We start from the raw sequence: 11675 nt of genomic DNA on the forward strand, positions 1-11675 counted from the left end.
CTAACGTCTCTCAACTCTCCCCCTGATATATTTTATTTACCTTTCCTAAAATGTACAAAGTTCTTACATTTAAAAAAAAAAAAAAAAAAAACCCTGTGTCCCAAACTAAAGAATAAACAAAGCAGTACATCAGAGTTACATTGATAAGTCACACCGCAGACGAACACCCTAGGTACAAATCAGCTAAGTGAGAATAAAGGAGGAACTATCATCCACCATCATGTGTTTGCGTTGAAACAATACACAGCATTGATAAAAAGCAAAATGGTGGAAATGATTCCCTTCAGGAGACAAATTGTGACCCAACTCGCACAAACCTGCTGATAATAACACAGCTCTCTACCCCCTCCGTCTCAGAGCGGAACCCCGTGACGAACAATGAGCTCTGTACATGGTGCCAAACATCGATCAGCTTTTCCTCCATCTCTCCACCTCGTCTGTGCATCCTTACCTCCAGCAGTTTGTAGAGGTGTTCGACGTGACCTTTCTCGATCTCCTTGGCGGGGATCTCCGTCTCTTTGAAATGGACGTACTCGTTGTAAAGTGCCTGAAGGGGGAGGAAGACGGACGTTACTGATGAGCACTATGAGGTCAATACTGCTGTAACACAGGTTTGTTTAAGGTCAAACACAAGTCTATACCCGTCATCAGTGGGACAGTAAAAGCTTAGTAATTACAGCTTCTCTCTCTAGGTCGTCATCTCGAGCTACGAATGTGACTCATTCATCTTCCCCCCCCTCCGTATTTTCTCACGGTCTTAGACATCAAGTCAACCATTATTTAGCTTTCCGTTTCAACACCACACATCTCTTCTGCACTTCCATTTAATCTGATTCCTTCACTCGGTCACCAAACACCTGTCCTCCATTTTATTAAACCCTGTCCTCCCTCCCCTCCCCCCTTTCCTTTTATTTGTTCCCTCAAGGTTTTACAGAAAATGCTCGTCCCTCTCTTCCTACCCGGCTGCATGTTGGTGGGACTGAGGAGGAAAAGCCTAGAAAGGTTCCAGGGATTTGATTTCCACCACACCAAGTTCATGTTGCTTTGAGTTCATTTGGATCACAACACCCGAGACAAAAAACTTCCATCTGTATCTCTGTTTTACTATAGAGAGGGGGGTTAGTATCTTCCCTCCAGATTTTGCTTTTATGCTTACTTGTACACAAACTCTAAATACCAATTTAACAGGAAAGTGCAGGCATAAGATGAAGAAATGTTGGTCTCAAAAGAAAAACTAAATTGGGGTTCTCACCTTGAGTTCCACAGGGTTTTGTGGGAAGTTCTTGTTGGCCATGATGGCCATATGCTGGCGGCTCCACTGGAGCAGAGAGAAGAACCTGGACTGATACTCTGACCAGCGCTGATCCACCTCCTGATGATGGAGGGAGAGGAGGAGGAAGAGGAAGAGGGAAAGGAAGAGGAAGAGAAAGAGAGAAAGGAAGAGGAAGAGAAAGAGGGAAAGGAAGAGGGAGAGAAAGAGGGAAAGGAAGAGGGAGAGGAAGAGGGAAAGGAAGAGGGAGAGAAAGGAAGAGGGAGAGAAAGAGGGAAAGGAAGAGGAAGAGGGAGAGGGAAAGGAAGAGGAAGAGAAAGAGGAAGAGAAAGAGGGAAAGGAAGAGGAAGAGAAAGAGGGAAAGGAAGAGGAAGAGAAAGAGGGATTATTCCAGGTCATTTCTCAAGAAGCTGCACACGCCTCTTGAAAAGGGAATTATAAATTTCTGCTGAGGATGAAGCAAAAACTGAAGACGAAGAAGAAAACATGAACATTAAAAGGTATTTTCTTAATGAACGCTGAATGGAGAGTGTAATATGCTATAAAGTGCAGTACAGACATGTTAGAATTACTATGAAACTGAACTAAAATATTGGCTTTGAACTATCTTTATGTAGAATGCAGTTTAAAGCAGAAGAGCATATTAATCTATAATGGCTGCACAGTAAAAGTGGTGTACATGGGTGGAGCAGAATGTGACGTACATGTGCGACGATGCCCTCTCCTCCCTCGGGGATTTTGGGGAAGGCATCATAGATGGAAGAGACGTAGGTGATGACCGACTTCTCATCTGGAGATGGAACATCAACGTCTGAAGAGAAAAGAGAAAGATGGAAAATTACAGTTAGAAGACTGAAAAACTGCACACACACACAAGAACATGAAGATCTGTGACTATAACGTTATCAGTTAGAAGACGTTGGAATTTTTATGGTTTGCAAATCATGTTTTGCTATGAATTAAATCAAATTTAATGGATAGAAACATCAAACTAACAACTAGAAAATAAGTGTAAACATAAAATATTAAGAACTCTGCAAACAAATGTTTGTTCCACAAAAGTAGAGCATCACCAGCAGTAAAAGAACCTGGCTGGAATATGATTACAGGTGTAAACCACGAGAGTTATTTTACTTTGCACTGAATGCAGCACCAAGAATTCTGCAGCGACACAGAGCTTAACAGCTGAGTGACGGGTAATACGAGGGAACATCCGGCAAACCTTCAGCAGTAACCAACACGTGACACAACAATGTCTCCGCTAACAGGAAGTTAACCGCCCCGTGGCAACTGATTTTATGGTTGTTGTGTGGAAAAAACTAAATATAGTCACTGAGTCACTCAGTCATTAGGGTTGTTCTTTGTTGTCATGCTTCCAAAATAAAATCCAGAAACAAACGAGACAGAAAAAGGTTTTTTAAATTCTTGACTTCTTGCTGTTTGAACATTTTGTTAAGAGTCCCTGGATAGAAATAAGGCTGCAATGAATGATTATTTTCATTAACGATTGATTTTTTTGGTTTATAAAATATCAGATAATTGTGAAACATGTTAATCCCAGTTTCTCAAAATCCGAGGTGACTGTGTTTAAATGTCTTGTTTCGTCAAAGCCCAAAGATATTCACTTAGATATAATATAAAACTGAGAAAAGCAGGAAATCAGCATTTTCTGCTATTTCTGCATGAAAAATTACAATTGTTGCAGCTTTACATAAAACCTCACCAGAAAAAGCTCAGTCACAAAAAAAAGAAAAAAGAGAAAGTCCCCTGAACGGATCTGAAGTCAGTTGCTCAGTTTATTCATTAACAGCCTCACCCTCAGCGTCCAGCAGACTGGTCACCCCTAGCGACTCAGCGATCTCGAAGGCCTGCTCGAGGTTATCCCGGTTACTCTGCCGCGACACCACCTCCATGTCGATCAGGTCTGGCCTGGAGAACATACACAGAGGGTCCATGTTCGTATACTTTGTGTGTGTCTGTCCTACCTGTAATCTGTTCAGCAGCCTCTTAAACATATAGAGTCATACTGGGAGCCTGTGTGTGTTCAAATGCATCCAGTGCCTCCAGAAAGTATGGAACATATTTCACTTTTTTTTTAGGGAATATAAAGCAGTTTACAATGAACATAAACTTGTACTTATCTGCAAATGTGTTAAAAAAAACAAAAAAACAATAAATATAAATCCCCTGAATAAATATTTTTGCTGAAACATCTGGATTATTCCTTCTTAGTAGTGAGTAGCAGCTCAGTGTATGTGCAGTTTTAAGAATCCAGACTTTGAATTCAGACAAACAAAAAGGTGATACTATCTTGCTGTTCCTCCTCTAACCTGTATCTGTGCAGCAGAGCGTTGAACATGCGTCCGTTGCTCCAGGATGAGGTGAAGTTGACACAGCGGAGGCCGGGGTAGCCTTCTGTCGCCTGCTGGCTCCATAACAACAGCTTCTCTTTGGCCGTGAGGTCGCCTGACTCGCCGCTCACATAGATCTCTGAAATCTGGAGGGAACAGAGAGAGAGAGAGAGAGAGAGAGAGAGAGAGAGAGAGAGAGAGAGAGAGAGAGAGAGAGAGAGAGAAGGAGTTACTTTTGGGAGTCATCGTTTTCTCCGTGCAGAAATATGATCAGAAACACAAAATGCTTAGATGTGTGTTGCCAAGTGTACTGAAACACTCCAAGTCCACAATCAGCATCATTAAACTTTTTATCTTACACTGTATGTATTTTAATTTGGGCTCATTTCATGACTTTATGCACACTATTTAATTTTTTTATTTTCGTCCACAATTCTGAGTATTTTGCAGAATCAATCACGGTTCATTCACTCAGCATATGCTTTCGACATCTTGCTGCATATATTACATTCTCTCTTGAGGCTTCCCCATCACCATAGCAATAAACAGCAGACAGAATCAGTATTTTAAGCCACAATGAGTCGGCAGAAACTACCGACTGCAGAGGCCGTATGAGATTAAAACTCGCTGGAGAGCTTTTTTGATAAAAAAATAAAATGTCTTCCTTTGAACTCCTCATTCATCTTTCAGATCATCGCTATGCCTCAGTGTGTGTGAGAGAGTGTGTATCTGGAGATACATGTATTTTAAATTAATGTATTTTTTCCCCCCATTCCTTACTCCATCACATTTACAGTCTAGCCTGTTCATTAGCCCCCCCCCCCCCCAACAATTTGCCTCCTTCCGTCTCACGCCTCCCCCTCCCAAACCTCGATCTGTCTCTTCAGTTTTTCTTGTTCTTTCATCAGTTCTGCCTCAGACGGCGATCAATCTGCTCAGCCCGCTCCTCCTCTGCCTCTTCATCTCACCCCCCTTTTTGTTTTTCACTGATGTTGTACTGAATACCAGACACTGGGTCAGATATACACGGTGCATATGTAAAATGTGTTACCTACTAGATCATTCAGGAGGTCCCTCTTTTTTCTTATTTTTTAAGTAATGCTTCATAATTCTTAGGGCTTTGCAGGTGAACTGCCAATCTGAAGAAATGATCCGAAACACTTTTAAACACCTTTAAGCGTTGAAACTTTATGGACAAAATAAACATGAAGAGATTTTTTTTGGTGGATCCTGAAAGCACCTTGAGGACATAAAGTACTGAAGAGAAGGCAGGCTTCCATGGAAACTGACTGACGGCTACTTTATCTACTGTACGTGCTCTGCCCACTGAGCTACTTGTCCACTCTCTGCGTCCTTCTTCCTCACAATTAGCTCTTTTTAGGTCCAACTGTCCACGGGGACAAAGGCTGAGTGATGCAGAAGCCGTTACTGTCAGTGCTTGGCTGCAGTGGTTGTCATCGGTATTCGCTTCTCACTGTCTCTCCATGCTGCTAATATAGAGCAGTATGAAAGTCCAGTGTGTGCCAGGAGACTGCAGCAACAGCCAGAAAAGACATGGAGGGGGAGGGTGGAGCGAGAGGAGGGAAAGAAATGAAAAAGAGTAGCAAGGCCGGCAGCAACAGAGGAGAGGGGGTGACTTGCAACTGCAGACTGCACATATTAACCACTTTCACATAAAGTACAGCAATTCTTCTTAATCTAAAGAAGACATGCATACATTGTCACATATATGCAGAAACAAAGTTTCCATCCTAAAATGTTAACAAAAAGAGAGAGCCGCTTATCCACACATAAACACGCTGCAGTAAGAACTAGCTCCATGTTGTCACACACTAAACATGCCGACAGTAACTCAAGACACAGACACTCCTCTAAACATCACACACTATTTTCCAGCCATTATTGATACATCTATCCATCAAAAGGTTAGCATTTATATCAGTGTCTCACTGAGAATATGACAAGCACATAAAGATTACATCACAGATTCTGAGACTTGAATGGGAATCGACAAAACGTGGATTCTGCTGTGTGTTTTCCTGCAGAGCTCCGTCTCTCTGTATGCGTCTACAACCTCCTTTGCAGAGAATTACAGAGCATCTAATCCTCCATCTGAATATTGATACAGCACTCTGTGTGAGGGCTGCATCTGCACTCCCACTGCAACACTATCTCCTCCACCACTTACTGTTGAGCATGTCTGCCATATACTGCATTTAAAAGGGTTTTAAACGCACATCTTACTGACTTTTTTTAAAGAATGGAGCTTGTTATCATGTTACCAAAGTACAGAACTTTGGTAAGTTCCATTTTTCTGAAGAAGGCCGTGACATACGGTCAAAATCTCCTGAAAAAAGCAAGTGAACCTTGAATTTAGAAAGTTTTATCCCATGTTCCCACAGTCAAGACTCGAGCTCTGTGTGCTCGAGCAAAATAGTTTCAAAAGGTTTGTAATTTCAACAGAACTGAAGACACGTCTGTTAGCTAAACAACTATAGTGTTTAGTAGGCAAACTTTCACCGTCTTGTTGTAAACACATGTGATTAGCATACTAGTTTATGCATTTTGTTCAAATTAACAATCTGTGTAGTCAATTTATCAAGTCATTTGCACATTAGCCTACTGTGTATTAAGCTATCAAACAGCAAAACAAACAACAGTTTAACAAAGTGAACAAACTCCTCTGAAGCTCTAGCTTGTCGTAGTGACCCACTGTACGCGTAACCAACTCTATGTACAAATTCATACATTATACATATCACATTGTGTGCATGTCTGAGGTCCTGGTGTTAGGGCTTAACACTTATCTCTGCTGCTGGCTGTTACTGCATAGATCCATGGTGTGTAAGAATAGATGTTTAGTGTTATAAGAGTATATAGAGTTCAGTGCAGCCATGATCGAGTCCATAGTAAATAATACATTGATGCACATTGACAGGTAAGGGTGAAGATGCGGGTGGACAACTGGTGAGAACAAAAATATGTTTGGTTTTTCTGGAGGTATCAGAAATGAAAATGATTTCGCAGTATTTTTTAAATCTAAGTCGGCTAATATTATCAAGCATAAACAATCCTATATTAACGGGTCGCGTGCAGATTTGACTTGGAGATAATTGCGGGTCGGTTCTGGTACTAAGCTTTGCAGGTGCGGGTTTGCAAAAACTGAAGCCATGCAGGACTCTGATCTAGTCACAAACATCCGTGATCCTCCAGCAGCCCCCCCGTGACTCTGGACCAGCCCTCTGTTAGAAGCAAAGCCTCTTTGAAGTTTTGTGGGGAGAGGAGGGAGAGCGAGAGGCGTAGGGAGGAGATAACAACGAGGGGAGAATGGAGGGTGGATGGGAAGAGCAGCTAAAAAAAAGAAACAAGTTTTTTTTTGCACACACAAAAACTAAAGCTGTAAAACCCTGGTTTCAAATGTGTACGTGAGGATTGATGTGTGGATGAAGGATGGATAGACAGATAGTGGACGGATAGCTGGATAGCTTCAGACGCAGCAGGACGGGTACAGTATATGGAATAATTTGAGTGGTGGTTTTTCAACGAGTGGTAGGAATCCCCTCGAGGCTCGACGAACCAGCCGTCTCGCTGATGAATGCGCATTTCAAATCCCCTTTTATACAGAGAAGGGCACAACACGCACCCACTTACAAAGGACAGCTGCACTTTAAACCGAACACAGGGGCATCATGACACATCCATACACCCATCTCATGACACAGGAACACACAAGACAGGAGTATTGATTATTACTGCACAGATAAAACCCTCTTAAGCAGGGACCTGTGTGGATCTACAGTATCAGTGTTTGTGTGTTTCTCATGACTCAGCAACTGTGCATCAAACAACACATGTAGCACTAAACGCAACCTGACATGACGTCAGCTACTGTACTGCACAGCCATGCTGTGCTGCCTTTATAATGTGGAGGAGAACTGAACAAACTGTGGCAGCCGTCGAGAAAAACGCCCGTCATCTGCTGTATCACTGCAGTGGCTGCAGCAGTGTTTTCATTCTCAAGGTGAAGGAAAGCGAAAAAGCTGCTAGATATCACAGAAACGCTCACTCTCTCTCTCTCTCTCGGATCATTCCTGAAACTGAGCCCCAAATATAAACACATAATGTACAAAGAAGCATCAGGCATGACTAATAAGCTCTAGTCCTTACAGATGCATGTATGTATGCTTTGCAACACAATGGAGGTCAAATAAATTATATTTCCCCACATAAAGTATAAGAGTCACGAGGCACTGCACCCTAGCAGTTTCTTGGCAATATAATATGGCTTAAAACATATATATGTTTTGGATGTAATAAAGTAATGTCCTTGCAGGTAGGGCAAGTAACTTGAAGTACTGAAGCTACTACCTTCAGTACTGTTTTGGTACCAACCAACATATGTCTGGCATTAAATATCTAGTAAGATTCATAATCGTATTACCTCCAACAAGGATGCAATGTTTTTGGTTTGTTTATTGGCTTGTTTGTCTGTTTGTCAGCAGGATTTTGGTGCGAAACTGGCCCGATTTTCATGAAACTTGGTGGAAGGGTGAACCGGGGGCCAAGTAAGACATACGATAGCAGATACAAGTCAGGGGGCGGATAGACGCAATTATTTTCAGAGAAACGGTCTTGGCAGAGGTCTGTGCTCGTCGAGTGCCCTTCTAGTTTACTTATTCATTGATAAGATAGTTCTTGATTGAAGTTAAAGTTGATATGGGGAAAGAACATTTAACATCTGAAAATTTGGGTTGTTTGATTTATTGATAAAACAGGTTTTTTTGTAAAACGTGTAAGGTACCAAAACTGCCAAATGCAATGTAAAAAGAATAGAATGTAAATCACAAACAATATAAAAGCGATGATATTTAAAATGGACTGATCTCCCCCAAGTAACCGTAACCTTTTTCAACCAAAACCACCAGAGCTCCACAGAAACAGACGGACACACATAGTTATAGTGTGTGCTGTTGAATTGCTTAGAAAATTATACATTTCAGTTTGAAGCAAGAGGGACCCTGTCATTTGAAGCAATGACCCTTCTCTCGCACAAACAAACACCCGGCCTGTCTGTCTCTCACACTCTAACAGACGTCAATGGTGAGCGAGTATCTGTGGTGTGAGGAAAATAACAAGCAATGGAAGGAGGTGAACAAGAAGAAAGGGAGGGAGGGAAGGATACTGGGAGAGAAGGATGGAGAGACAGTCTGTGCTGAGTTGATTAGGCTCTGGGGACAGGGACAGAAAGAATGGAGAAAGGCATAGTGCCTTTCAAGAGCTGATAACAACACACACACACACACACACACACACACACACACACACACACACACACACACACACACACACACACATACACACACACACACACACACACACACACACACACACACACACACACACACACACACACTGCATATAACCCTTCATGACCACAAACACGGTGCACAAATGACAACAAATAAATCATAAAAATCAAGAGCTGTAAATGCCTCATTGCAACACTACAGTATAAACCACTGGTTTTAAAAATGGGATGTGCCCCGTCACAATTTTTGTGTCCTGAAACTATCACTCCAAGAGATATTCTACTGGGAACCTCTGGATCAATCAACTAATTGTGGCAGAACTCTTCAAGACAGAAATAAAGATACATTTTTCTTACTACAGTAAGAAAGTTGGCTCATGGATTTGATGTGTGGATGACAGGACAGAGGTAGATAAAGGCAAACCTGTGGCAGGTATTTTACAGTCGCCTGTTGCAGAGGACTGTCCATCATGGAATCCAGTCTCTCTGATGAGCTACTGGTCAGCCCTCCCCAGTCTGTCTGACTGGGAGTGGTGCCCGCTGTTTCTGGAGAGGTCAACGGCAGGTCGCTGGCATATCCCGATTCCAACAGAGAAGACTGCTCCTGTGCGCGAAGCGGGGTGTGCAAGCTAAATCCCTGGACAGTCAAAGTCTCCTGAATCCGCGTTTGGTTAGAAGACATGGGGAAATCTCCTCCAGACATTCTGGTTCTACTTTCAGCCTCCTCAGACAGTTGGACTTTGAGAATATTTCCTGTGACTGGAGACAGGGCAAGGGGATCATTGCGCACCTCTATCTCACGGTCCCTTTCGCCCCTCCACACTGGAGAGCCAAAATCACTGGGGTACACTGTCCTCACCACGCAGAGTTTACCATCCACCTCACGGATATGGACCACACCTTTGTGCTCCCTCCCCGAAGGTGTCCGCACCATTGCTTCAGTTCTTTCTGGTACTCCTTTGACTCCACCAACCCCCTTTTCCTCTTTCTCTACCTTCCCCTGGTCTTTTTTCTCCTTCTTTTGTCGGAGGATCCAAGGTTTCTCTAGGACCCCTTGGACTTTCTCCTTAACACGACAAACCCTCCCTCCACCCGGAGTGGTACTGCCCAGAGCTGGGGCAGTGTTGACTGGGGTGGTGGTTGTGGTTTGGCTTGGGATGCTGGAGACATCTATGATGGCGCTAACAGTGTCTTCCTCCCCTGGAAGGCAGAAAACCCCTCTCCAGGCTGGGCTGGGCTTGGGGGATACTTCAAGTATTCTGTTGCCCAAACGACCCCCTACACTTGCACTCACAGAGCCAGGGGAAAGAGTATTACTGTGCAGATTAGTTTTGGAATGAGTTAACTGGGTAACAGGCACTGTTATAAGAGTCCTAGCTCTGTTGCTAAAATCTGCTGATTCTATAATTTCGGCTTTTTCCTTGTCATCTTCATCCGCCTCTCTGTCATCAGGCTCCTGGCTTCTTTGTCGCTCAAAGTCCTCCTGTTCTAACTCTCCTTTCCTGTTCTTCTTGCCCTTGTGCTTACGTCTGAAACGGAGACGCTTCTTTGGTGAAAGTGGGGTGGCTCCACCATGTTCCCCCTCCCGAGGAGGCCTGACACAACCCATGGAGTTCCCCATGTCTTTGATGTTGACAGATAACAATTAATAAAAACAAAAACGGAGCAAATACAGGCAATTAATCCATCAGGTAGGCCAGATATTCATTTAGATTTGAACCATTCATTTTGATATATTCCAGTTGTCTGAGAGCAAAATCCCACCCTTCAAAAAAAGGAGACAGTAGAGAGAGAATTTTTAGATAGGCTGGCAAGTGACTGACAGCTCCCTCATTATTCTGACACCTGTGAGTAATGTGAAGTTAGGAACAGCACGTTTAGCTCCATTTTGCATGGCAGCATCTAAAATACAAGCCGGTGAATAGAAAGAAGGATGGTATGAGCTGCCAACCGAAGAAGAGGGAAAGTCAGTCTTTCCTCTGGCAGGTTTTGGTTCAGTCACGAGGCATGCAACTGCAGGCTGACATGTCAGAGCTCCCACCTGTCCTTCCTCTTTCCTTCACCTGGATTCAGGGGGTGCACTAACAAGCCCTGCCTTTCGGTTTGTGTAATAGTGTATGTATATGTGCAGGCAGCTGCTTTTCTTGGTCTGTTTATCCCAGAAGACTTGTGGTCGCAGTCAAGGACACATGTCAGCATAGCCACACAAGGGAGGTAAATTAATTTAGTTAGGGTCAGGCGTCTGATTTATCACTTTTGGCAGGTGACTGTTACCTGGCGTAAGGCAATGTGTCAGGCAGGATGATGAGTGTGGAAGAGAGAAAAATGTAGTACAGTCCAGTGCTATTCAGACCATTAATATAGCTCCAGCTGCTTCACACACCCTGCATGTGTTCGTGTGTGTCATGAGAACGAAGTGTGAAAGTCTGAGTGTGTGTACTGCACGATTTTGGGGAGTGTTGAAATCAGTGACAGTCTTATCTTACTTCTTGGTTCAATGTCATAATTCCTTCAAATATGAGAGGTGACTGCTACTCGGTGAAGTGAGAAAAACAACACCAATCTCCTCTGCTGCAATCTCATTGAGAATCCATTCTCCGTCATCGACAAACCACAAACAAAGTGATGTTAAGATTTGTTGTCAGCTCCAGGTGCCAGAGTAATCGAAGAGCTTTATCTACACTCAAATCTAACAACTATCTGAGCTCATGAAATAATGATCCCTCTCTCCTCTACTGAGGAAAGT

General features: G+C 43.1%; 1 protein-coding gene across 1 annotated transcript in view; it reads right to left on the reverse strand.

Annotated features, from left to right (window-relative positions):
• Positions 1–10550, reverse strand: part of macf1a (microtubule actin crosslinking factor 1a) — a 116211-nt gene extending 105661 nt beyond the window's left edge. Inside the window, 6 exon segments of the mRNA XM_029443822.1 lie at positions 452–547; positions 1253–1372; positions 1975–2081; positions 3087–3199; positions 3601–3767; positions 9354–10550. Coding sequence (XP_029299682.1) covers positions 452–547; positions 1253–1372; positions 1975–2081; positions 3087–3199; positions 3601–3767; positions 9354–10550 — 1800 coding nt within the window.
• Positions 10551–11675: the final 1125 nt, after the last annotated feature.

This window comes from Cottoperca gobio, chromosome 11 (genome assembly GCF_900634415.1).
Source record: "Cottoperca gobio chromosome 11, fCotGob3.1, whole genome shotgun sequence".
Classification (NCBI taxonomy): Eukaryota; Metazoa; Chordata; class Actinopteri; order Perciformes; family Bovichtidae; genus Cottoperca; species Cottoperca gobio.